The sequence below is a fragment of the Hyaena hyaena genome, unplaced genomic scaffold, assembly GCF_003009895.1.
Source record: "Hyaena hyaena isolate Hyena2069 unplaced genomic scaffold, ASM300989v1 scaffold_4, whole genome shotgun sequence".
Taxonomy (NCBI): domain Eukaryota; kingdom Metazoa; phylum Chordata; class Mammalia; order Carnivora; family Hyaenidae; genus Hyaena; species Hyaena hyaena.
This window is the reverse complement of record NW_024080636.1, coordinates 6,375,047-6,402,543: the sequence shown is the minus strand read 5'-3', so window position 1 is coordinate 6,402,543 and position 27,497 is coordinate 6,375,047. Positions and strand designations below refer to the sequence as shown.

The following is a 27,497-nucleotide window of genomic DNA, read 5'->3' as shown; positions in this document are numbered from 1 at the left end:
GCAGGCTGTGAGGATGTGATTGGACTCAATGACAAAGCGGCTAACACGGGTGATGGGTTAGAGTGCTGTGTCAGCGCAACATTTCCTGACACTGAACTGCCCTGTGTTTATGTAAGAGAGTATCCCCATTCTGTGGAAACATACACTGAGGTAACGAGAAATAAATTACACGGAGAGGGAGAAAGGAGGATGTGAGAGTAGCCGTGAGCAAATGACAAATGGTGGAAGAAATGGGCAAAATGTTACCAATAAGTTGATATGGGTAATGACTTTGTGGATGTTCTTTGTACTCTGCTGGCCATTCTTCTGAAGGCTTGAAGTTGTTTCCAAATAAAAAGTGAAAAAATAAATAAATAAAATAAAATAAAATAAAACATGGAAAGAAAAAAAAAGGTGTGACATCCTAATCCCAGAACCTGTGACCGTGTCGCCTCACACGGCACAGGGGGCTCTGCACAGGTGATCAAAGACAGAAACGCTGGGTGTAGCCAGGGCTAGCCGGGTGGGCCCAATCTAATCACCAGTCCTTAAAAGCTCTCCCTCTGAGAGGGAGCAAGACCATGAAGAATACTCAGATCCAGGCTACACTGCTGGCTGTGAAGATGGAGAAGGGGGCCACGAGCCAAGGCATAGTGGAAGCCTCTAGAAGCTGGAGAGGGTAAGGAAACACCTTCTCCCTTGGAACCTCCAGAAAGCCCTGCCAACACCTTCCTTTGAGCGCGGCAAAACCCACATCAGACTTCTGACCTCTGGAGCCATAAGATAACACGTGTGTATTCTAAGCCAATGAGTTTGTGGTAATTTGTCACAGTAGCAAGAGAAAACCAGAATACAGAACAGAATGGAGACAGACAAGGTGACAAATCCATCTGCCCAGTTTATGGAAGCTCAAAGGCCTATGTGGTTAAGTCAACCCCACTAAAGTGGGGTTTACACAGGGAGGGCCCTGCTCTGACGACTATACCTAACAAGGCCCACCCCCGGGGCACCCAGGGTGGCTCAGTCTGTTGAGCGGCTGACTCTTGATTTCAGCTCAGGTCATGATCCCAGGGTCATGGGATCGAGCCCCGTGTTGAGCTCCACGATGAGCATGGAGCCTACTTGGGATTTTCTCTCTCTCCCTCTACCCCTTTCCCTTGCTCACACGAGTGTTCTCTAAGATTTAAAAAAAAAAAAAAAAAGGGCCACCCTTACTGGTTTAGCCTGTTCCAACAATAACAAACACGCTGCATGTGGGGCAGCAGCTTGTAAACAAAGGCATTTATTCCTCACGGTTCTGGAGGCCAGAAGTCCAAGATCAAGGCACTTCCAGGCTGCAGAAGGTGCCTTCTCACTGTGTCCTCACCCAGCAGAGAGCCCCCTGGGGTGTCTTTTATAAAGGCCCTAATCCCATCAGAGTAGGGGGGGGTCCTCCACCCTCAGGACCCCACCTGCCCCAAGGCCCCGCCTCCCAACACCCTCACTCCAGGTCAGGGCTTCCCTCGGGCTTAGGAGTTAGGAAGCACAGGAAAATTCGGCCCAGCAGACCTACTGAGGCAGCATAAATATTCCACCATGTCCTCATTCCACATTTCTGTGGTTTCATTTTTCACCCTTAAGTTTTTAGTCACCTAGAATTTCTTTTATTTTGCTACATATGTGTAAGAAAACTTTTATAAAAACAGAGTCAACTGTTCCAATACCATTTGTTAACAACCTACCCTTTTCACCACTGGTTTGAGGACACCATCTTCCATACGCATTATTCTATACTGCGTCACTTTTTTAGCTTTGCATCTGTTCCTCCATCCCTGTGCCTGCATTACGTAAAATATTCCCTTTAAAAAGGGGGCCTGTCGGTTAAGCGTCCGACTTCAGCTCAGGTCGTGATCTCGTGGTCTGTGGGTTCAAGCCCCACGTCTGGCTCTGTGCTGACAGCTCAGAGCCTGGAGCTGCTTCAAATTCTGTGTCTCCCTCTCTCTCTGTCCCTCCTCTGCTCATACTCTGTCTCTGTCTCTCTCTCTCTCGCTCTCAAAAATAAACACTAAAAAAAATTTTTTTTAATGTTCCGTTTTATATCCTAAGATTTTTCAGCAGAACTTAGTAGACATCTGATAGCTCCCGCCTCATGGCAGGCACTATGGGATGTCCTAGGCAGGCAAAGACCAACCAGCACACTAGACTACAAACCCTTGAGAACCTTAAAGTTTACTTACAAAAACTTTTTTAAAAATGCACTGGCACTTACAATGCTCAATGAAAACAAAAACATGGTAAACAGGAATACTGTTCAACGGAATCGTATCTGGTTATAAAATGAAGTGCTGACACGTACTACGAGGAAGAACCTCGAAAACCTTACACCGAGTGCCAAAAGCCAGTCCTATAAAACACCCATTACGTGATCCCAGTTACATGACGGGTCAAGAACGGAAATCTATGGAGACAGAAGGCAGATTAGTGGTTGCTTAGGGTGGGGGACAGGAAGCTGGGGTTGACAGCGAAATGGGACAGGGTTTGTTTTGAGGTGATAAACATATTCTGACGTTGACGGTGGCGATGGTTACGGAAGTCTCTGGATACACCGCGACACCACTGAACCTCACCCTTCAAGTGAGTGAATGGTGTCCCATGTGAATGTAAACAGGTGAACTACATTATACGTGAATCTCAATAAACATGTCATCTTTTTAAAAGGCAACACAGCTTGCAGCTGGTTCTCTGGGGTTCTCTCCGGAACCCAGTCACCATGCTTTGAAGAAGCCGACTCGCCACAGGGGGCCCACGTGGAAGCACCAGAGCCAACGGCTTGAGCTGTGGTCCCAGCCAGCGGCCAGCACCAACCGCAGCAGCACGAGTGGCCAGCCTTCCCCTGCCCTCTCTCCCAGCCGCTGGGCCTCCCCGGTGACCACTCAGGCACCATGGAACAGGGACAAGCCACCCCCATGCGACTGGTCCCAATGAGCTCCTGACCCCAGACCCTGACAGAAGCCATGGGCTTATTTTGCAAGGAAACCTCTCAGCCTGCCTAGATTAAACACAACCTCTCTGTCACAGTCACGGTCCCTTTCCTGAAATCTCATGGAGGCCTCCCTGACCTTAGTACAAAGTCACCAGTTTTGGGGCTCCTGGGGGGCTCAGTCAGGTAAGCATCATCCAACTCTTGATCTCGGCTCAGGTCATGATGCCACAGTTTGTGAGATCAACCCCCCCACCCCCCCGCATCAGCGTGGAGCTAACCCTCTCTCTGCCCTCCTGTGCACGCTCACTTGCATGCGGGCTCTCTCTCTCTCAAAAATATATGGAAGGAAGGAAGGGAGGGAGGGAGGAAGGAAGGAAGGGTCCAGTCTTCAGAATCAAAGGGCCTGGGTTCAAGCCCCAGGCCCAATAAGGACAAGCCGGCACAGTGCTAACTATGTAACTGCTCTGAGCTCTAGCTCCTCGTCCCAGACACGGGGCTAAGAACGGGTAAGAAATGGGATGGCCATGAGTTACAGCGGCCTGACTGCCACAGAGTGACCCACGGATGGCACCCACCAGTGCCCTCCATCTACTCTACTCCCCTGCACCGCTCCCTCGCGGCTCAGCATGCAGCCAGCGGGCATTGGTCTCTGTCCACCACGAGCACGTCATATCCACCAAGTCCCGCCCTTCACCGCATACCTCGGGCCCCTCCCCTCCCAGGACTGCAAAAACACATGAATTCTGCATGGGCACCCCGCTTGTGCTTAGTGAGCAGAAAATGTTCCAACAAAGTTCAAGCTCAGATTAAAAGGCATCACATTTTATCTTATTAAAATTGCATTTCTATCTGTTCTTGCATAGCTAAAAAGAAAAACAAGCTTCGGCTAAAGCCATTTTAAAAGAATAAGTAGCAGCTAACATACCTACCTCATTTCACATAATGAAATTGTTCTCTAAAAAATACACTAACCAATAAACTGTTTAATAAACTGCACTGCTCAGAAACACTGCAGTGATTCACTGCTTTGGAGAGGACCCTAGCGATTCCTTAGGAAAAGCAGATACATACGAAACTGCCACTCCTAGGTACACGCCGTGGAAAACCCTGGCATAAGGATCCAGGAGACAGATTCTGCAATATCAGTAATGCTAAAAAGAAAAGAAAATTTTAAGGAAACCATAGATGTCCATTACCCACTGAATGACGAGCTAGCACCTGGAACACGTACGTCTAACGGGAGAACTAGCCACAGCAGACAGGAGGACCTACAAGCTTCAAGATCGGGAAACTTCAGGGGCACCTGGGGGCTCAGTCAGCTAAGTGTCCGACTTCGGCTCAGGTCATGATCTCACGGTTCGTGAGTTTGAGCCCCGCGTCGGGCTCTGTGCTGATAGCTCAGAACCTGGAGCCTGTTTTGGATTCTGTGTCTCTCTCTCTCTCTCTGACCCTCCCCTGCTCACGCTGTCTCTCTCTCTCTCTCAGAAATAAATAAAACATTTAAAAATTATTAAAAATAAAATCAGTAAACTTCATACACACACCACTGAGGCCCAAGTTGAATAGACACAATATGACATCATTCACACAAAGTGTTTTTTTAATGTTTATTTATTTTTGAGAGAGAGACAGAGCGCAAGTGGGAAAGGGGCAGAGAGACAGGGACACAGAATCAGAAGCGGCTCCAGGCTGTCAGCACAGAGCCCAATGTGGGGCCCAAACTCACACACCGTGAGATCATGACCTGAGCCAAAGTCAGATGCTTAACCGACTGAGCCCCCGGGCGCCCCATTTATAGAAAGTTTTTAAAACCAGAAAATGAACTCACTTTGGATACAGGCACGAGTGGTCAAAACACCTGCTGCATGTGTGGCAAAAAAAACAAATCCAGAATAGTGACGGCGGCGGGTAAGGGTGAGTGGAGGGGAAGCTGGGTCCAGGGACAGAATCCAGTGGCTTTGACTCGGTGCGTGTGACAGCTTATTCCTCACGCCGGACGGAGGACATGGCACGTTCCCCGCGAGGCTGCCAGGAGCTCGGTCTCTGCCACCGCGAGGGCCAGCCACTGGAGCGCTCCTCAAGGACACGCTTAGCCCGCCCAGCCACCCCTGTTCGGCTGCACTGTACACAGAAGCCTTTTGAAAGAAAGCTCCACATCTTCAGTCGCTGAAGAAACGCAGACCAAAAGCACAGCGGGATACCACGTCACCCCCAGGACAGCAAGAATTAGGAAGGGGACAGGAGTGTTGGCAAGAACAGGAAGGCCCTGCTGAGGGGATGTAAAGTGGGGCAGCCGCTCTGAAGATGGGCCGGGCGTCCTCAAAGGTCAGTAACCACGTGACCCTGCACTTCCGCTCGAGGAATGCAGCCCGGAGGAATGAAAACGTCCGTCTGCACAAAGGAAGTCGTATTTGTGACAGCCACGAGGCGGAGGCGCTCCAGATGCCCGTCAGCAGGTGAGCGCAGGGCTCACACAGGGCCCCCGCGCCATGGGGCACGATTAGGTGACCAGGAGGCGTGTAGCACCGACACACACTCCGACGTGGACAGGCCCTGGACACGTGCTCCGTGACGGAGGCCTGTCACAAGGGCCACGCCTCATATAATTCCAAACGCAAGAAATGTCCAGAAGAAGTACATCTACAGGAACAAGGAGCCCGTGGCTGCCAGGAGCTGGGGAGGAGGGAGGGGCGTTACTGCCAGTGAGCGTGGGGCTCCTGCGCGCGTGGGGCTCACGCCCTCGAGTTCACGCTGGTGATGACCGTACTCCGTGAACAGACGCAAATCACTGCGTTGCACTTTAAGAGGGTGAAATACAGGACACGCCAAGGAGATCTCTGCGGAGATGGTGAAGGGAGGGAGAGAGGTGCGAGGGCAGGGTCGCCCCCTGACCGGGTGTGCAGGAAGGTGGCCGTGCTGCAGGGGAGGCGTGATCCGCACGGGTCCCCGGTGGACGGCATCGCCCACAGTCCTCCGAACAGGCCCCGAGTCCACTTCTGCAGCCCCGAAAACACCACAAGCCTGCAAGGCGCCGCCACAGAACCGAACAGTAGCCTCAGGGGAAAACGGCCGGGCCTCACCCCCCAAACTGAGACAGTGACACTTAAGAAGGATGGATCTGTGACCCGCAGGTGAGAGCAGGAGCCACAGCTGCATTTTCTGGGCGGATGGGCATGAGTCCCGATGCCCGCACGACCCGGTGGCCAGGAACGACTCCAGAAAGAAGAACCAGAACTAACAGAGCGTCACCGGGTACAACCCTGTGTCCCCACCGAGGCTCCTGTCCAGGTGAGAGAGATGGCCCAGACGCGGGTGGGGAGACGCTGGGGATGGCGGCCAGAAGGGGACCCCCCGCCAGCACCCCAGTTCCCAAGAGCACACCCCTCCTGCATGAGGCGCGGGGGCCACCGCTGGAAGGCCACCGGGCAGGGAGGCAGGCGGCGAGGACCGAGTGAAGCCGAGGCCCCCCGCAGGCAGGAGCCGGCAGCGAGGGGCGCCTCTCCGGGCGGGGGGCACAAGTGAGGACAGGCGGAGACACTGGTCAGACGGGGGAGGCCCGGAGAAGAGACAGGACCCCTGCCACCAACACCGGCTCCTCGGGCATCAGGGGAAGTTTAACCAACACCAGCATGGAGGACGGTCCGGGGCCCCTGGAGGACAGCCAGCTGCTCGGGCCTGGTCCTCGCGTCGGGAGCACACTTCACTCGGGCCACTCGGCTTCCACCGGCCAGGCCAACCCCGGTGCTGGAAGGACGCCAGGGAGCCAGGTCCGGCCCACGCCTGCGGCTGCCTCGACGGCAGACGACTTCTAGAACACGGGCAAGAGGGACCCGAGCCCCGAGTCCCGGGCAGGAGGCAGGGCGGAAGGAGGCCTCCAGGTTTTGACAGAAAGGAGACTCTCCCCGCACTTCCTGGCAAACAGCTTTCTGCTGAACGTGGACCCCCTACACCAAGGCCTCGGCTCTGAACCACAGCGGACAGAATTGGGCCAGAACAGCATTTTCTCAATGAAAGGTTAGAACAGCAGTGGGTGAGGGGCGCCTGGGGGGCTCCGTCGGTTAAGCGTCCGCCTTTGGCTCAGGTCGTGATCTCGTGGTTCGTGGGTTCGAGCCCCGCGTCGGGCTCTGTGCTGACAATGGGGAGCCTGCTTGGGATTCTCTTTCTCCCTCTCTCTTCCCCTGCCCCATTCTTTCCTTCTCTGTCTGTCTCTCTCTCCCTCTCTATCCCTCTCTCTCTCTCTCTCTCTCTCTCTCTCAAATATAAACAAACATTAAAAATATATAAATAAAGCAGTGGGTGAAAGCAGCCCTGAGCCAGCGAAGTGTGAGAGGAAAGAGAAGTACAAAAACGCCCCAAGCGTCAGGAAGTAAATGACAAATCCTATGACCGCGTTGAGGGTGAAATGCTTCCCGGGGTGCAGACGTGTAAAGTGAACAGGCAGGTCAGGCCGCCGGCTTGTGGCTCGGCACCCTCTCTGCGCTCACCAGCAGCTTTCTGAAATATGGACTCAATTAGCAACTGATTTACCATTAGGCTCATCCTCACACACAGAGATGGTTCCCCAGGTTTATGAAATATTCAGAGGTAAGTTTTCCAAGGAAATTAACTTCAGAGGCTTCCAAGGAAAATGCACGAAGTACCATTATCACGGCAGCGATGTCCCTCCGCCCGCAGCACAAGCTGAATCCCTCTGTCCCGCGGAGGGAACGGAAGAAACACACGGCCCCACAGACCCAGAACAGAGCGCCTCCCGCACCGTCCCACCACCGACGACCACACCACTGAGCCTGACAGTCCCTCAATCTCCTGGCCATCCGGTGCCCCCACAGGGCCATGAGCTCCCTGAGAAAGGGACAGGGAGGGGCGCCTGGGTGGCTTAGTCGGTTGAGCGTCCGACTTTCGCTTGGGTCATGATCTCGCGGTTCGTGGGTTCAAGCCCCGCGTCGGGCTCTGTGCTGACTGCCAGCTCAGAGCCTGGAGCCTGTTTCAGTCTGTGACTCCCTCTCTCTCTGACCCTCCCCGGCTCACGCTGTCTCTCTCTCCTAGAAATAAATAAAAAACATTAAAAAAAAAAAAAAAAAAAAGAAAGGGACAGGGATCCGACAGGAGACCAGGGCTGTGGCCCCCAAAACCCAGCAGGGACTTGGGCAAGTACTGAGCCAATGAGCAGGCTGCTTCGTACACGTCTCTTGAAATAGGTCTTGGGAATGAGCGTATTTACAATAACATTTTCCTTCATAAGAGAAAGGCGACGTGTGAACTCATGGGTACAGAGAACAGGCCGGTGGCTGTCAGATATGGGGGGCCAGGGAGCCGGGGGAAACGGGAAGGTGGGCAGAAGGTTCCAGCTCCTGGTGAGAAGATCGGGAAGGCCTGGGGACACGGCGTGCGGCACGGGCACTGCAGCTGACACCGTGCTGCGAAACTGCAAGTTGCTAACAGAGTAAATCTTCAAAGCTCTCAGCGCAAGGAAAACATCTGTAACTCTGTGTGTGTGTGTGTGTGTGTGTGTGTGTGTGTGTATGTGTTGTGAACCCATCACCACAGACACACACACATCAAATCAGTATATCCTGTGCCTGGATTATTGTTACATTATTACAATACCGTATTATACGTCCATTATCTCTCCACCAAAGCAGAAGGGGCGTGTTTACTGGAAACAGGAAGGACAGAGAAGGCTCTGGGGTCCGCAGGAGCGGGCAGGGCGGCAGCCCCCGCTGAGCCCCATCTCCCCACCAGTCTCCTCGCCGCTGCTCCCCCACCCTGCCCTCCGTGGCCTCCAGACACGCCGCAGGGCCCCTTCACTCTCTGCACCCACCAGGCCACCGCACCCACCCCCTTTCCCAGCGGCCTGTCCAGACTTTTCCTCGAGTTCCTGACCTCCAGTCCGCAATCCTGCCTTCTTCCCACTCGATGGGAAACCACGCCCTCTCCTGACGCTACTGACCAGCCCTAAACGCTTCTCAAACAGCTGCCGCTGCCACACTGCCAGCCCAGCCACACTCCCCACCTCGCATTAGCGGGTCCACCACGAAATTCAGCTTTGCCCGATGGCCACGCTCACGCCCACTTCTCACTGTCCAGTACTGGACAGCAGCGCCAGTCAGGCAGGAAAGTGGACAAGTGCCCCTGCCCCCTACACCTCTTCACGCCCCCCTGGGCCGCCCGCCCTCCCCTCCGCCCTGGATCAGGGCTCCGTTTCTTCTCCTGACCAGGTCACCAACTCCTGCTGCCACTTAATCTCCACGAATGGCAATCCAAGGACTATCCTCACCTCCTCCCTGAAGCACACCACCCACATTCGGCCCATCTCAACGTTCCCCTAGACCCTGAAACCTTTCCCGCATCTACACCCTCCCCTCTGTCACTGTCCGAGGAGGAGCCGCAGCAGCCGTCCGCGGCCTCTAGCTCTGGCCTCGGCTCTGCCAGTACGGGTCCACTTCGCTCCCAGCTTAGCCTTCCCATCAACCTGGGGGAACAACCAGAACCTTCTCTGTGCCTCTCCTGCCCCACCCCACAGAGCTGCCCCACCTGGGGCCAGCGAACCCCCATCACAGCGCTGGCCTCCAGCACACTCCGGCGGTCAGGTCCCTGCTGGCAGTGCTCTCTCTCCTGTCTGCCCTTCCTTCACCCGGACCCTCATTCAGGCCCCCTCGCTGCCAAGAAGGCCTCCCGGAGCTGTGTCTACAGAGCAACCCCACAGCCACGTAAGGGATTAAAGGAAGTGACAGTCCCTCAAGGTTCGCCTTGAGGTCACCTCCACGCCCCGCCAGCAGGTGCCTCCCATGCCCACGCTGCAGCAGGAACCACGCCGCACCCCACAGGCTCCGCCGCGGGGGTCCCGGCTGGTGTCCAGCTCCCCCAGCCAACACCGGCCTCACAGCTGCAGGCCTGGCACGCGCACAGAAGGCATCCAATGAGTGCCTGCGACACTTCATGCTTCTTTATCGTACAAACACTTGAACGATCAGGCATTTTAAATCTGACGGAGCTGTCACGTTCCACAGAGAGAGCACGATCTCTCAGAAGAGGACACCGGCAGGCAGCGCCCGCTGACCCGCTCGCGCACTCCCGGGGTCTCACCAACCCTGTCACAGCCACCAGACATCAGGACGGTTCATGAAGTCACATCTGGCCGAGACATGAAAGGCCACATGGCTCTAGTGACTGGTTTTGGACCAGAAAACAAATCCAAGAGAGGACGTAACTCTAATGGGCACACAAGACATGGCCGGCAGCCACCGTCCCGTCACCGGCCCTCCACACCATGGCAGCAGAGCTAAGAGTGGCCCGCGGCGGCCGTCCACAGCGGCAGCTAACCCTCCACACAGAGGAGGTGGCGCTAGTCCCCCCCCCCCGCCCCCCAGCAGCGCCAGGGCCAGTCCCGCCAACGGGCCAGCCTCCCGACCTGCAAACAGGCTCGTGAGGAAACAAGAGAAGCAGGCGCACCAGCACCCTGGAAGCCGTGTCCTGCCTCCGCGGTCCACAGTGGTACCAAGGGACCCGTCCCCTTTCCGAGACCCGTCCTCCACCCTGTCCGTCCACACACGTGGTGCCCGATGCCCCCTGACGATCCCCATCACCCTGGATGAGGAGCTCATGCAGAAGACAGGGACTAAACGTGGTCTGTGCCCTCTGGGCGTAAGCCTTAGAGCTGGCACACCGTATTCTACTTTTCCTTTAGTACAAACGTTTACTGAAAGAAGGGCCATTTCAAAACTGCAGCAAGGGGTAGACAGGAACGGGGGAGCGCGCTACGCGGCACATGTAAGTACTGTGTCCCGGTGCTCGGCCCCAGCAGACGACAGCCAGGCTAGCCAGGGCAGCAGGCACACGCCAGGGCCAGGACGCACTCCGGGACGAGCAAGAGCAGCTGGGAGGGGCCCCAGGGAGCAAAGCTGATGCAGTCAGGAGCCCAGAAATGTCTGGAGCAGCAAAAGCAGAAAGGGCTCTGCCCTGAACGACACTCCCGGGGCAGCAGGCCTGGGACAGACCTCTCTCCGCACCGCTGTCCGTGCAGAGAGGCCAACCTCGGTGCCAGGCATGCATGCTCCCCGGCTGTGCGGGTGACAGTGACAGCGACGGCACCTTCAGCACGTAACTCACACTTCCCTGCAGGAAGACAGGGCGCTGTCCTGACCGGCTAGGCTCACTGACAGCCCTCAGCACGCACCCTGGAATTTCCATGTTAACCCCCCAGAAAAGAGGAAACAGCACATCAGAACAGGGGAACAGAAAGGCCGGGTACTCAGAATGAAAGTCCCACAAATGGGAAGGACCCAGACTGCCCTGTTCCCTCTGGGCCTCCTGACCCCGCCGTGTCTCATCTGCCTGTCCCCTCCTGCAGAGCCCGAGCCGTGCGAGTCCCAGCGCAGGCACCAGGTCCCCAGCCAGCCCGGGAGGGAGCGGCAGTGGCGGTCAGCTCCCGGTCTGTAATCCCCCGGCTGCTGAGGCCCAACAGCAGGCCGCGTGGTCAGGGACAAGCGCCAGCTCGGCAGTCACAAGGCCCGTGCCACCCCATCGGGGCTTAGCACGAAACCCTGCCTGGGACATGTGTCCACGCTCCCAGGGCCGGGCATGGGAGCCTCCCCACACCCGCAGGTCTGCGGGGTCCCATGTGTGGCCCAGCCCCGAGCGGGTCCGTGTTGCACCTCAAAGGGCCCGCAGGGCCCGACTTGCACACGGTGAGCCGTCTGCAGAGCAATCCCAAGACAGAGCCTGACGCAGAGAACGGGGGTGGGGGGGAGGGGTTGGTCACCGCCCAGGTCACTGCACCACTGCCCTCGTCTGCGCCGCAGGCAGGGCAGGGCACAGCAGGGCAGTCTGGGGGACAGATAATCAGAGGAACGGGCTCCCAGGGCCCTTCCGCCCTTTCCCACCCATGACCTCCAGGCGCCTTCACAGCACTTGGGGGATGGAAGACTTCCCCCGTACTCTTTCATTTTTTTAATTTTTAATCAAAATTATCAGGGATTTCTTTTTTTTAATCATTTCTGACCTCACTTAAAACGAACCCATAAAAGTCTAGATTCACTACAGTACACAAATACGTTTTCACATCAAATTTATTTTTCAAAACATTTCCAGACAAACTACCATGACACAAGACCGCTAAGAAACATGCAAAAGGAACTGGGTCCATGGCAAAAACCCACCCACTGGTGCTTCCAGGACTCTGCACAGGAAGACCCTCTCCACTCAGACACGGAGCCCAGAGAGACCCAAGGCCCCCGCACACAGATCACCGCCAGGGCACACTTCCCGGCCCCTCGCAACACAGGAAAAGAGGAGTAAGTGGGCACCGGTCCAAACAGCCACTCCAAAACTACAACCAAGGATGGGGCGCCGGGTGGCTCGGTGGGTTGAGCGCCTGACTCCTGATTCTGGCTCAGGTCATGATCTCACAGTTTGTAGGTTTAAGCCCCACATGGGGATCTGCACTGACAGCTCGGAGCCTACTCAGGATTCTCTCTCTCCCTCTCTCTCTGCCTGCTGTGCATATGCACACTCTCTCTCTCTCAAAATAAATACATAAACATTTAAAAAAAACAAAAATAAAAATGCAAACAAGGAAATAAAGAGGTTTCTAAAAACAGAAAAGAGGGGCGTCTGGGTGGCTCAGTCGGTTGAGCATCTGACTTCAGCTCGTCATGATGTTGCAGTTCATGAGTTCGAGCCCCACATCAGGCTCCTTGCTGTCACCGTCAGCACCGAGCCTAGTTCAGATCCTCTGTCCCCTTCTCTCTCTGCCCCTCTTCCGCTTGCATACTCTCTCTCAAAAAATAAATAATACATTAGAAAATAAGTGAATAAAAATAAAAACAGAAGCAAGAGCTGGTGAGGGCAGCAGCTCAGAGCTTCTGAGAAAAGAAGCAGGGCCTCCACCCAGGTCCTAGACCCAAGAGCACACATCCCATAGTGCCTGCCACGAGGTGGGAGCTATCAGATGTCTATTAAATTCTGCTGAAAAATCTTAGGATATAAAACGGAACATTAAAAAAAATGTTTTTTTAGTGTTTATTTTTGAGAGAGAGGGAGACAGAGACAGAGTATGAGCAGAGGAGGGACAGAGAGAGAGGGAGACACAGAATCCGAAGCAGCTCCAGGCTCTGAGCTGCCAGCACAGAGCCCGACGTGGGGCTTGAACGCCACTCTGCGGAGGCTGCCGGAGAGGCCAGACCGCCCTCGAAGACTGGCAGAGTTACCCGTCCACACTCAAGGGCGGGACTCTTCAGGAGCAGGTGCAGAGGACTACCCTTCCCTCCCGACACCCCCCAGCACACTTCTCTGATTCCCCTGCTCCCCCTTAGGGGTTCCTCTGTGACCGCTGTAACAAATTCCCACAAACAGCGGCTTACAACACGTTTATCATCTTCAAGTCTGGCGGTCAGCAGTCCGAGGTGGGGCCCGCCAGGATAACGTCTAGGCGCTGGCCACTGCGTTCATTCTGGGTGCTCCCGGGACAGTCCGCTTCCTGCTCATTGGGGTTGTTGGCTGAATTCAGTTTCCCACGGGTGTAGGGCTGGGGCTCCTGCTGGGTCAGGAGAAGGCCACACCAGCTGCTAGCGGCCACCACACCCCCCCAAGCTCGTGGTCCCATCCTCCGCTTTCAAAGCTGGCAACTGCAAACCAGAGCTCATCTCCTGGTGACTCTGTGCACTTTTAAGAGCTCACTCCACTCCACTGGGTCCACCAGGTCATCCAGAACGATCTAAGGTCTCCGGGTCAGCTGACCCCTCACCCTCCTCTGCCATGTGACCTGGTTCCAGGGAGGAGGACATGGACACCTCTGGGGACCACTGTTCTGCCAACCACAACCCATCCCTCTGGCCAGAACCCTGGTGATCACCTCATCCCCCAACACGGAGGCCACCAGAGGGTCCTGCGAGCCCCGCCTGCAGCCTGGGACCTGCCCCCCGCACTCGGCTCCACCGGCAGCCCCTGCCCTCAGCCTCACCTTCAGCCTCCTCTCCCTCGCCCTCTCCTCAAGGAGGATGAACAGGACCATGGCGCCACCCTTCCCTGCTTTCTCACGGCTCTTGGAATCCACACTCAACTCTTGCCCATGGCCTTCCAAGCCCCGCACACCTCCCAACCCTCACCTCACAGCACTCTCCCCCCCGGCGTGCTCCTCCCCGGCCCCCGGTGTCCCTGCAGCGCTGCCCCGCCAGGAGTGCTCTGATGCCCCCCACACACACCCCTGCGTCTCTAAGGGCTGGCGCCACCTCAAGCTAGGCAGGACGCTTCCCGGAAGGCCGTGGCCTTCCACTGACAGGGTGTTCCGCTCTTCCGCCAACACGCCCCAAGGATGACCTTCGAAGCACTTCGCGCTGCACGAACTGATGTGCCGTCTCCCTCATCCCACGTCTCCCGGCTCAGCGTTCAGCGTGGCACTTGGCACGCAGAAGTACGCTCTGAATGAACGGGTGATCCCAACAACTCACCCACAGCCGACGACTGACGGTGGCCTGTGAAGACGACGGCGGAGCTGGTGTGTCCCTGGCTCAGGGACGCCTCGGGCCTTGGCAGCTGGAAGCTGAAAGCCAGTAGAGCCACAGCACCGCGCCACCCTCTGCCCCAGCTCGGCCCCAGGCACCCACAGCCTGGCCACATTCACATGGGGCCCTGCCTGCGGCCATCGCACTCCCAGACGTCACCCATCCCAGGCCCCGGCTGCCCACACGCCCTCCTGCAGGCCGAGCACGCTGCCAAGCACAGCCACATCGAGACGGCAAGTGCTGGACTCCCACTGGAAGGCCGCCTGTGTTCCCGTGCCCTGCACGCTAGGATCTCGTCCTGGCATTTAAGGCGAAGTGTGGCGAGAATGCCAACCGCAACCGCAGAAAGCAACAACCGCTGGGGAGCCAAGCGAGTGGGCGGCCCCAGGAAGAACCGGCCCCAGAGGGTCCGAGACCGCGCGGCCCGCGATTCCACTGTCCACCTGCTGATCCTATGGCGCCCCCACCATCTCTCACGCGCATGTTCTCAACAGCCTCCTAGCGGGTCTCCCCACTGCTGCCCTCGCCCCCCAAGCCCCTAACCTACCCTCCACCCAGGGGCCAGAGTGACCCCACCAGACCAGAGACCAGTCCAGCCACCCCTCAGCCACGACCCTCCAAAGTGCTCCCCCTTCAGAGTAAGAGACTGAAAGTCCATGTCTTTATGCTGTGACCATGAGACCCACCCCCACCACCATCCAGACCTTGTGCCCTGACTCTCTCCCCTCCTCCCTGGGCTACAGTTGCCGGGCCCCCTGCTCTTCCCAAACCCAGCAGGGTCTTTCCCGACAGGGGCTCTGCACTCACTCGCTCTCTGCCTGGACCATGGTCCCCCGGCCACCCAGGGGGTCCGGTCACTCACCTCCTGCAAATCTCACCCAAATGCTGCCTCCTCGGTGAGGGCTTCTCCGGCCACCTTCCCACTATGACCCCCTCCCCCCTCTCCCGCCTGCTTCCCAAGGGTCGATCCCAATCCCTGCTGCACGTTTCAGTAACGGTTACCGTCTTCTCGGGGGTAACCCTCCCCCTAACGCGGTCATGGTATTTATGCTCCGCCCTTCCTGCTCCACCGTAAGCCCTGCAAGGCCACAGACCCAAGTCCATTTCGGCCACGGGTGGACCGCTAGCACCTGCAACTGTTACTGGCACAGAGTGCTGGTTAAACAAATAATTGGTGAATGAATAAATTTTCAAACTCTCAAAGCCGGTCCAGGAGGCCTTCTCTTATGCTCACCAGAGAGAATCGGACTAGTCCAAACAAATCTGTGCCTGGCGGCCCCAGCCACTGAGGCCTAATCCAGCTTCATCCGGTCACACGTGCAGACACCGAGAGCCCCAGGGGTGACCCGGCCTGGTCAAAGTCACGCAGAGATTAGTGGGAAGAAAAGGCTAAACCCGGGCCACAGAACCAAGTCAGAGGTCCTTCCACCGCACCTCACGCGCCGCCTCATCCAGAAGAGAATCTCTGAGAAAGCACCAGCCAAAGAGACAACCAAAGGCCCCGGGTGTGCAGAGGCTGGGGGGGAGGGCTGGCAAGATGCCCTCTCGCACACTGTGAGACCCCAACCAAATCACTTATTCCTTCGAGGTTAATCTGGAAGGTGGTTCGAATCGACCCCCGCCGATCAGCACTGACGCCAAGGGGTGTAAGGCACGCTCCTGAGACTCGCAGAGCCCCGTCCAGAGAACACGAGCACATACCAACACGCGGATCACGGAAGGTTTAGCCCAGACCGCACGAAAACACGCACGGCTTTACGAGGGCGTACACCAGAGGCAAACGTGGGGAGTTAAGAAAATAAAATAACCCAGGCAAAGGAAGAGGAGGGAACAGATATTCTGGTCCATGCTGACAGTATGACACTGACTGAGGCATCACGCGGCAGGTACACCAAGGAACCCGCAAGTCCGTCCACACCGCTGAAGGCCAAGGTCAAGGCAGGGAAGGGTGCGAGAGGTGGCTAAAGAATTGGATAGGGGTCAGGTTAGAAAGAGCCTTACTCCACTCCTCCATATGGCATTTCAGGAGATACAACCAAGGACCTTAACCCAAGCCTGCCTCGGGGAGCGTCAGACTGGAGGACGGAGCGCATTCTGTAACCCTGCCACACCAGGGAGACGCGACACTTGCAGGGCACCAAACGGCCTGGCAAACACTAAGTGCTCAGTGACGGCCAGCGATTATTGTCACAAGGGTGTATGAGGAGGAGATTATGACCAAGGGATGTTAAGGGCTGTGCTGTATAAATGACCCCCTATCAGCTCCGTACTCGGTGCTGAGTCTCTTCTTCTCTGTTGAACTTCCCTCTGTAACGTCCACACTCAAAGAGTCCGGCAACCATGGGAACCACGGACAGGGTGAGCAGAGCCACGGACTCTGCCTGGAGCTCTGACAGCGCTGCGCTCGTGCAGGCAAAGCCCAAGCGTGTGGCAGGCGGTCACCACAGGAAGGCGAGCCACCGAGGGAAGAGGGCAAACCTGTGCGACAGCAGCAGGACCAGAGCAAGGCCATCAGAGGCACGGGGCGCGCTGCGGCTGGGCGGGCCTTTCCAGGGGCCCCGACCTCTCCTCGGTGCCCTGCCCTCCGCACCGACAGCCTCTGGCAGTTCTGCAAGGCTCCGCTCCGGCTCTGTAGCTCCAACCAGGGAGCTGCTCTCCAAAATGCCAAAGACCCAGCCCGGCGTCCAAGCCCAAGGGAAGCGAAAGCCTGTCTTTGGTAACACAGAATCTCACGGAAGAAGGCCGAGGAGGACACGTTAGCTTCCCGTGGCCATCGCACTGCAACAGAAATCCACCCTGGTCGTCTGGGAGGCCTCAAGTCCACAATCAAGGCACTGGCGGGGCCACTCTCTCTAAAGTCCTCAGAGAAGGATCCTTCCTTGCCTCTTCCGGCTCCTGCTGGTTGTCAGCAAGCCTTGGCGTCCCCGGGCTTGTGAGCACACGGCTCCCGCGTCTGCCTCCGTCTTCACGTGCCGTCTTCCATGTCTTCTCTCTGTGTCCAAACTGCCCTCTTCTTTGGAAGACACCAGTCGCTGGACTAGGGCTCACCCTGATCCTGTCTGACCCCGTTTTAACTCGAGTACATCTGCAAAGATGCTACTTCCCAACAAGGTCATGTTCCCAGGTTCCAGATTTAGATGAATTGGGGGGTGGCGGGGACACTACTGAAACCAAGACAAGGACAAATTACCGAGCGATACAGTCATTGATCCAAAGTTTAATCGCCGTTACGGTTCCACACAGCAGCTCCGTGATTCTTACGGCTCAGCTGGTCAAGATTCAGAGATTGTTCAGACTGAGGAAGAAGCAAAGCCTCAAGGCCTAAAAGAGACACACGCAAGTTCTCCAGCATATGGCTCACTGTCCCTGGAGTTCTAAGGCATCTTGCTCTGTCACTACTGGGATCTCCTATTCTCTGCCATCCCAGAATGTTCACATCATCTCGGACCCCAACCCCAACCCCAGCTCTTCTATTCTCCAAGCAAGCACAACCGTGGGAAGGAAAAGGGGGTCTCTAGCCACCTCTGGTGATCCATCCCCCCCAAATCACTGTGTCTGAGCAGCCAGTAACTCACTCCTATGAACCCCCAAATCGCTCTAAAAAGTAAACGTTTCTGGCGGAACACAGTGAACTACAAACCTCACGATTCTCCCACTAAAAAACAGGGCCTACAACACTCACTAATGCGCTGTGCTTTTATATAAGTGGCTCCACTTGCAGTCATTTGAACACAATACCTAATTTTCAGTACGTCAGACCTTAGTTTCCACACAGAATAAACACTGTTCAGAAATCCTGAAATCTCTTTACTAATCTATTTTCACCAGCGGCTGATTTTTATCCCAGACATTTTCCATGTCACGTCTTCGCGTCCCCTGGGGCCCGGCCAGGGATCAGTGACACGCCAACCAGGACTTTGGAGCTGTACAGCTTCCAGGGTGCACCCAGGCCTTTGGAAGCACTTCAGTCGTGTGTGTGTGTGTGTGTGTGTGTGTGTGTGTGTGTTTTCATTTTTGTTTAAATTTGCTTCCTGCGGCTGACTCGAGAAAGCAGTTGGTTTTGAGGCCAGAAAGTGGGATACGTGGAAATTCACAGGAAGTCCCAAAGCCACTTGAGCAAATCCTCGCTCAAGGCAAAAGCAGCCACTTGAGCAAATCCTCGCTCAAGGCAAAAGCAGCCGTCCACAAGAGACGAGAAGGCCACGCCAAATGGGTCAAGCCGCCACACCCCCTCCAGAAACCGAGGTCCCGGCGAGCACAGCCTGGGGCCACTTTCCGGACTCCACCGAACTCTTCGCAGCACGACCCGAGCCGGTGCCTTTCGACCAGCCCGGGGAGCCCCGGAGTTTCGCAGAAGGAGCCTGACAGTCTTGGGGTAAACTTGCTGGCGGCTCCCCCTCCTCCTCCCTTCAAGCCTCGACGCTGCTTCGCGCAGCCACGGTCACCTCCAGACCCTACGCCCGAACCCCCAGTTCCCCAACAGCCCGCACAGCGCCAGCGGTCCTCCCACAGCCCACGTCACCCGGTCCCCAGACCCCGACTCCACCCGCAGCCCAGGGGGCCGACGCCCACCTGACCTATGACCCCTGACCCCGACCCGGCCTCCCCGTCACACCCACCTGCCCGGGACTTTGCTGGTGCTGCGCTTCCAGAACTGCTTCCTGGCCCCGTCGCTGGCCATGGCCCCTCCTCATCCCTCGGACCCGCGGCCCCGACACCCGGAATGCGGCCGGCCGGTCCCGACAGCCCCTTCCTGTACCCCGGGCGGCCCCTCAGCGGTCCCAGGACTCCGGAGCCTGGAGCCGAGAGGCTCTTCCGCCTCCCTCCGGAAGTTGTGCCTCCGCGCGTCCGGAAGTCCCGCCCCCGTCCCAGGCGCGCGTGACGCACGGCGCAGGCGCTGACGACATTAAAGGGCGACGCCGGGGAGGAAGAGCGGAAGCGAGTAGGGGGCGGTCCGGTAGCGCGCTGGCGCGGGGTTTCAGAGTCGGTGCGGAGCGTAGAGGGAAAATAGAGTAATTCTGCGCTGGTGACATAGTGAAATAATATGTGGGGCATATTAGATCCAATAAAATGTTGCCGAAATTTTCGTTTCCTTTTACTTTTTTTTTTTTTTTTTTAACGTAGCCACCGGCAAATGTGGAATTGCTTGTGCTGCTTGCACTACCTCCTCTTGGCCGGAGACCAAAGCCCCACGGCAGGGGACTGGCGCTGCAGACTGGGGCTGCGGCTGGGGAGCCCCTTAACACGCCTCCGCCAGTTCTCGTGTGGAACAAATCTGATGTGCCCTCTGGTTCAAGTTTGTCCGACCCCCTTGCCCCCCACTTGCCATGCGCAAGGTGCTGCGTAGGGTGCTCTGTGCTTGCTCTCCGCCACGGGCCCACCACCCCCTGGAAAAGGCTACCTCCTTCTGGAAGAGCCGAAGGTCTCTCCCCTCTCACCACGCTGAGGCTTAGACCCTGCCTGGCGGTGGCAGGGCTTCCGCAGCCGCTTGTGCCCGGCCTGCAGCATCTACCTGTCCCCACAGACAGCTTGAGATACTGCCGGGTGGGGCCTGTGTCTTCTCCCTCTAGAAATGTTTGTTGGGTGGGGACGCCCAGGGGCTCCGTCGGTTAAGCGTCAGACTGCAGCTCAGGTCATGATCTCACCGGTCGTGGGTTCGAGCCCCATGTCAGGCTCTGTGCTGACAGCTCGGAGCCTGGAGCTGCTTCGGATTCTGTGTCTCCCTCTCTCTCTGACCCTCCCCTGCTCACGCTATCTCTCTCTCAGAAATAAATTTTTAAAAAAATTTAATGCTTGTTGTGTGAATGACAACTGTGGAAACTCTCCAGGGATCCCCTTTTGTCTCCATAGAAACTCTCCAGGAATCTTCTCCCTGGGGCCATCTCAACAGATCCTTGGTGATCCCCTGCTGATGCAGCCTCAGTAGATCCTCAGGACTCCTTTGCTGCAGTGCCTGATGAACCCTCCTGAGATCCTGTCCTTACATGACCTCGGGGAATCTCCAGAGATCTAATAAAGTTTCAGTGGATCCGCAGGGACTCCTTCCTGACAGCCTCAGGGAGCCTCCTGGGACTCTCCCAGTGGAGCTCAGGAAGGCCCCTGGGATCTCTCCCTGCTGTAGAGCCCTGAGGCCTCAGAAATTCCCCTGGGAGACTGGCTCCTAACAGCCTCAGGGGGCCCCTACAGACATCACTGGGGACCCTAGGGGTTTTCAGCAGCTCCTCCGGCTTGTTGCAAGAATCTGAAAGGTGATAAGATGAAGATGATGGAAGAAGAATTTACAGAGGAAAAATGGACAGTAGGTAACAACTGGTTGGATACAATTAAGACATCTTAGATGGTTTTCCCTATAACTTGAGGATGCTTTCCTGCCTCACATGTCTAAGGGGAGGGAGCCAGACGGATACCACCATTGATGAAAGCTTCAAGACCCACTGGACAACGGGTTAGCAGCGCCACTGAGAGAAACAGGAGAGCAAGGGGTCAGCCCGTTTGCAGCCTAGGTTTATGACTGGTTCAGGATGAATTGGGTTCACGTGGCAGAGTAAGGCCTCTGCCTCAGCCAAGCAGTAAGTTAGAGGACAGATTAGTCTCCAGATACGGGGGTGGGAGGACCCGCCAGGGCAGAGTCACAGGAATAGGTCAGCCTCAAGAGCAACATAATCAAAACATAAAGCCAAGATGAGACAAGCTCCAGAAATGGATTTTGGCCAGAGGGCATGGCAGGGATGGGATGTGAAAGCAGCGTCTGCTAGAAAGCCAGGTGTGAAGGCCAAAGGATAGCATGTGTCAAGTGTAGGAATGGGATCTCAGCAGGCATCAAACAGGACAGATGCATGAATACGGAATGAGTGAGTGGAGCCTTTCGTATTCATTTGTGCAACAAATAATTACTGAACAGCAAACACCGGAAGCTTACTTCCACTAACATTTAGGCTGATGGAAATTAAAACCAAGGACATGCCATTTCACACAAGCAGATGGGCAAAAGCTTAAAAATCTGTCAATGGCCAAATTGATTAGGATGTGGATTTGTGAGCAGGGCAGAATGAAGTCTGATTCACTGCTGGTGGGAATGTGAAATGATTTGATGACTTTCGGCAGCTATCTAGCCATTTCTAGTGGCTAAGGATGCATATCCCTACAACCCAGCAATTCCAATCTCGGTGTGTGCCCCAGAGCAACTTGCCTACGTGTGCAAAGACAGGAATGTTCATTGCAACATGCTGGGGGATGGGGGAGAGGAGGGCAGAGGGGATCGTAATCTATAGGAGAACTGATAAATGATACATAGTTACCCAACAAGATGCTATATGGTAAGAAAATAACTATAATATATCAACATGAATGAATTTCACAACGTGAGTGGGGGGAAAAAGTTGAACGTGAATGCCTGTGGTATTTACCTCCCTTTTTTTAAACTAAAAGAATGTTCACCACCAAATTCAGGAGAGTGGTCACCTCTGGGTACTGGTGGGGACATTGATCAGTAAGGAATTCAAGGGGCTTCAGTGCTATTTTTACGCTTTACTTCTTCTGGCAGATGGAGTGTATTCAGCTGTTCCGTTGTTTATGACTCTGCAGATGTCGATGAAACGATTGACGACACGTGATGATTGCGGGGCCTTCGCTGCTGTGTCTGTGAGCAGACTCTCGGGCAAGTCAGCATTTGTACAACAATGAAAGAGCAGTATTTACAGGTCAGGACAATCGATGAGATCTGTGACTGCTGCTTAAGGTGTAGGGACAAAAGGCAAGGAGTGGTTCCGGGCAGAGGGAACATCATTGCTACAGCGGGAACACAGACGAGACTGGAGTGCTGGGTGACAGGTGCGGCTGTAGGTCGGGCTCCCTGAGAGACGGACACTGACATGCAGGCTGCTTCTTGGGGAGGAGAAGCTGACCGGTGAGGGACCACCTGGCCCTGCAGGGACGTCCTGACCTGACACCAGAGGGTGGGGCCTTTGCACAGTGCACAAGCCAGTCACTGCATGACTGCATGGGGCTGTGTCCAGGGAGGGGTGCCTCGCGGCTGAGAGCCCAGGAGGGACTTCTCTGAGCCATCGGCAGCCTGCACTCCCAGCCACGGAGGGAATGAGAGCCCTCGTCCTAAGGGGCGAATCTGGGCAGCACGCCGTAATGCCGGCCACAGTCCACCGTGGTGCCTCTCAGACCCGCCAGCCACAGGGGTCGCCATCGGGAGAGCATCTCCAGGATTCTGGCTGCTTCCTTTTGTGGAAATTTACAAGAGGAAAGTTGATGCAATCCTAGGGCCACAGCAGCCGCTCACGCTATCCCCCCACTTCCTGCTCCTCTGCTCTCACCTCTGTGGGTTCCCTCCCCCGAGTAGCATGTCTGCTGCCCGAGAGGAGCTACCTGGAGGCCTGACACGGCCTCTCGCCGTAGAGGCTTCAGACCCTCGGCCAGCACACCCTTCTCAGGTCATGGTTGCTGTACTTGTCCACATTCCATCAAACCCGGGCAGAGAAGCAGGCTCAGGTGGGTGCCAGCGTGTTGTCCCTCCCCCCCCAAGCAGTGACGTTCCTACCTCCTCTGGTGACCACGAGGAGACCCCTTCCTTGGCCTGCTAGTCTTCTGGGACAAGGAGCCATGACTCAACATTGAATCAGACACTTACCACTTCCCTTTCCGGAAGCGTTCACTTCCACCGGACTCTAGAAGACATCAGGATTGTGAGTAGGGAACAAACTCCCCTGGACAGCGTTGGTGAGCAGATCCGCTCCTGCCTCCCCGCATCCACATCTTTACTCAGAGGGGACACATGTCAGACACCCCGACTCACAGGCTGTTACCTCTGAGCTGAAAGGCAGCTTTGCCTCTTGGCGGGGCCAGCGGCTTCTGGACTGTGCGGTGCCTGTGAGGGGACCGGTGGGTCCCACTGCACGGGCTCACTGCCCCTCCTCCTTCACCGTAAGTGGGACCCCTGGACGAATACGAGGCTGCGCAGAGCCGCCTGCTGACAGGTCAGAGTCCCTGAAACGCACGCGGAGTGGACGTGTCCGTGAATGGCCGAGCCCTACTGCCTCTGCTCACATCCCCCGTGACCACCCAACTCCCAGGGGGGCCAGGCAGCGTGATCTGCTGGGCATCCGTTCCCACCCAACGCTCCTGGGCTGTTACTGAACGATGGTGGGGTGGACATCAGAAGACACAGTGTGCGATCCGCTCCCAGCACGAGTAGACTGATGGTGTCGGGGTACGTCAGCCTCCGCCCCTGGAGTGCGGCCGTGTGGCATCCACGGCAGCTGGAGTGAGACTTCGGGGCGCCGAATCGTGTCACTCCACGCCTGTCTCACTGCTCGGGCTGTGCCTTCTGTCTCCTTTCTGTCTCACTCACCGGAGTGCCCCAAGGTCCACGGCTTCCCCTAGCTGATGCCTTCAACCGAAAGCAGTGGACGCTGGCCTAGTGGTGCTTTAAAAATTGTTTTCTGCCCACAAAAGGGCCAGGGGGAAGCGGCCATTGCGATGTCATAGTGGCTGAGCCACTCGGGGATATAGGGACCCTGGGGTGCACACTCCTCCGGGACCCAGGTACCCTGCTCCCACGGCCATAGAGCTGTGCTGCACACGCCCAGCTGAGTGCTCCCTAGGGACCATCTGTCCTCTGTTCAAGGGAGCTGCGCACCCCTAGGACAGCCCACACACAGTGACTGGCCGGTGTGAAGAGACAAAGACCTAGCCCTCTGTCCTCAGCTCAAGCCGTCCCTGAAGGGCTGTCCTGGCGCCAGAGTCTCCGGGCAGGATGGACCGGATGAGGCCAGTGTGCCTGCATGTGGCTCAGTCTCTGCTCATCGAGTCTGTGCTGTGTCCCTCCCTCCCTCACCAGCCTGGCTCCCAAGTACCTCCTCAGCATAGAACTGTCCTTACTAGTCAGGGTTTGCCAAGGAGACAGAACCGAGGTGGGGGCGGGGCATAAAGGGAAATCTGTCACCAGGAACTGGCTCACGCAATTATGGAGGCTGAGAAGACTCCCGGCCCAGCACCTGCAAGGTGGACAGCCTGGAGGCCCAGTGGTGTCATCCTGTCTGAGGGCGGAGGAGCCCCAGTCTGAGGGTGGAGGAGGAGGAGGCTATGAACCCCAGCCCAGGCAGTGAGGCCGTAAACAGGCCGATTCCTCCTCCTCCTCCTTCCTGTGCTCCTTTCTGGCCACCGGGAGTTGCCGGAGGCCCACCCACACTGGGAGGTCCGTCTCCTTTGCTGGAAACGCCATCACAGATAGACCCAGAATGAGGTTTAATCTAGGCACCCCCCACGGCCAGTCCAACTGACACAAAAAATTACTCATCACCCAATAAGCCTCCTACAGGAGTGATTCTTCCAATCCAGTGTCCCAGACGAGACAGATGTCCCCAAGCTCAGGCTTGCTGCCTCATGGTCACAAGATGGTGTCACAACTCCATCTATCATGTGCTCATGACAGAAAGGGAGGGAAGGAGGCCGAAGAAAAAATGCCCCTCCAGAAGTTCTATTTTACCCAGGAAAGCTGGGAAATCCCCCAGCCAGCGTCCTTATGAGCCAGAACTAAGTCAACTACGGAAGGACGGACCAATCAGTGGCGACGATGAGCTGCTGGCTGGACTCCTTGGAACTTCCCCTCTGGGGCCAGAAAAGGAGTCACTGCCCGTCTGAGCTAAAAGCCCCAGCCCATGACAAATTCAGGCTTCTGTTTGCAGAGAGGAGGGCAATTGGCCGGGGGAGTATCAGTCAGAGCCCCTCAAGGTGGGAGAGGCCAGCGGCACTGGGGGGAGAAGCCCAGGGCAGGCGGGACCCTATGCATCACCTGGGACTCAGAAAGCAGAGCCTCTATGCCTGTCTTCTGCTCCCGTGCCACCCCTCCCCCCCGCCACGCACCTCTGCAGCCTGCGTCCTAATGTCCTAACGTGGCAGTCTCCTGTCCCAGATGCTCCAGGGACCCATCGCCCTCTGCAAAAGCTAAGCCTCTTCTGCTGGCTGCAAAGGGCCTCAGTGTCTGGGCCGGGCTACCTTCTCCACGCTCCCTCCAATCTCACTTTTCAGCCACAGCAAACATCAGGGAAAAGGCCCCCAGGTGCCTCTGTGTAGCAGGGACAGGAGACAGGGACACGCTGAGAACACTGGCAGCACCGCCCCCCCCAGGCACTGCGGGTCAGCCCTTCAGCCACCCAGTCCTTACAAACCCTCCCCTGCAGCCCCCTCCCCGTCCTCCTCTCCCCTGCACTTCACCTTCACAGATGGACAGCCAGCACGCGGTGCCCGCCCCCACAGGGCGCTGAGCTCTCAGTCTGCGTGCTGCCCGCACGTCTGGTGGATGTGATGCTCTGTCTGCTGGGGCCGGATGCAGCCTCCTGTGACCAGATGACCTCAGGCCGAGTGATACACTGAGCACTGACATCTCCGGCCTTGAGAAGGAGAAAAGGAAACAAAGCCCAGTACAAAATGACCCATAGTGATACACGTCCCCTAAAATCTTAGTAAAGTTCAGTCTCTCTGCCTCCAGTCAAGTCCAAGGGCTGGGATCCAAAGCCCAGAATCTTACTAGTGGGTAGAATTTAAACTAGAAATTTCTGTCTCCCAGCAATAGGGCATGGTATTCAGCCTGGCCACCCCACCATCCATCATCTGATGGTCTCCACCACGAGGGCGTGGGAAACCATAGCCTCACTGGTGAAGTGCCAGGTGTGGCACCTTGTTACACACTGCAGCCCAGCTGCATCCCCTAAAAAGAGGGCATGTCCTCTCGGTCAGAGTCATGCTTCTTGGGAGGTGCTTGAGACAGGCCCGGGGCTGGGCTGGGTGTCCTCCGGGTCCCCCTCCCCAGGATTTCCCTGCCCACCTGCTCAGCTCTCATTAGTTTGGCTGGGACGGAAGGCTTGGTTTTCTTGACCTCTGGCCATCCTGGAGGGGCAGAAAGGATCCCTCTCAGCCAACTTGTGTTTTCTGGCTTCTCAGCCTTCACTTGGGCCATTTCCAGGCTTGTCTCTCGGGAGCTTACTGAGTGAGCCATGGCACCTCCACCGTGTGAGGGCTCTGGCTGACTTTCCTGGGGACATAGCCTGCGCCCCTGGATAAGGAGGGGACAGTCAGGTTTGTGCTGGTCTCCTAGCGCTGCTGGAGCAAATGACCACCAACTAAGGGCTGAAAACAACACAAGCTATTCTCTTACAGTGCTAGAGCTCAGAAGTCCAAATGCAGGCTCACCAAAGGCTAGAGTCAAGGTGTGGGCCCACATTCCTTCTAGAGGCTCCAGGGAGAGCCTGCTTCCTTCCCAGCTTCCAGCAGCCACCCACTGTGGGTGGCCGGTGGCCCCTTCCTCCATCTGGAAGCCTCCAGCCTCTCTCCTCTCACTTCAGCTCCTCCCAGACCCTGCTCTCAAGGACCTGCTCAGATCACCCAGCACCATCACCACATCTCAGGGCCTGTAACGTAATCACGCCTGCAAACTCCCTTTCACCATACGGAGTAACAGTCACAGGTCGGGGGGTGGGCTGCGGGAGATCTTTGGGGGCCATGATTCAGCCAACCGTGATACTTCATGACATTTAGCAAAAGTTCCCAATGTCCCCCCATGAAAGACAGGAGTCCTCCTTCCTGCCCCCGCCTCGGTTTGGCCATTTCTAGAGTTTAGGGTCTACTCTGGGCAACACCCCACTTCCTCAGGCTGAATTCCACATGAGTTAGGATATTGGCAGGTGCAGGAAAGAGAAAAGAAAATCTGGCTCCGATGGGTTTACGCTGAAAAGGGAAGTCCTTGGTCTGTGCAGAGGAACAGCCCAGAGGTGAATGGAAGTTTGGACAACCAGACGATGACCGGACGATGACCCCTGGAGGTCACGGGATGCCTCTGTCGGCCCACTTGGATGGCGTGCCTACCCCTGAACCAATCACGTGGCGGAACGCCACCACTGGCGCGGTCGACCCCAAAGGGATGATGGGGGTCCATCCTTCCAAATGTTTTGGCTCTCATTCCCAGCAGGGGAGGAACCCCCAGGTCTACTGCACCACCCAAGCCAGATCCCACGTTGACAGCCTGATTTGATCACTTAAAACTGTTGACT

The 27,497-nt window shown here is 56.5% G+C and overlaps 1 protein-coding gene and 1 long non-coding RNA gene across 5 annotated transcripts in view; both read right to left on the bottom strand.

The window, feature by feature from the left end:
- Positions 1-19,255, bottom strand: part of TBC1D22A (TBC1 domain family member 22A) — a 299,853-nt gene extending 280,598 nt beyond the window's left edge. For both annotated transcript variants that reach the window (XM_039236992.1, XM_039237000.1), the window contains exon 1: positions 19,062-19,255. In XM_039236992.1, the coding sequence (XP_039092923.1) occupies positions 19,062-19,123 (62 nt within the window). In that variant the 5' untranslated portion in view covers positions 19,124-19,255. The remainder of the gene's footprint in view (positions 1-19,061) is intronic.
- A 2,497-nt stretch (positions 19,256-21,752) lies between these two features.
- LOC120233339 lies at positions 21,753-25,760 on the bottom strand. 3 transcript variants are annotated; one of them, XR_005528794.1, is made up of 6 exons: positions 25,666-25,760; positions 25,315-25,516; positions 23,584-23,839; positions 23,246-23,436; positions 22,991-23,117; positions 21,753-22,671 (listed from the first exon to the last, which is right to left on the bottom strand). It is a non-coding gene; the product is annotated as an uncharacterized LOC120233339 (long non-coding RNA). The 3 variants fall into 3 exon arrangements; XR_005528793.1 differs by having other exon boundaries at positions 23,256-23,436; XR_005528796.1 differs by lacking the exon at positions 23,246-23,436.
- Between the last annotated feature and the right edge of the window lie 1,737 nt (positions 25,761-27,497).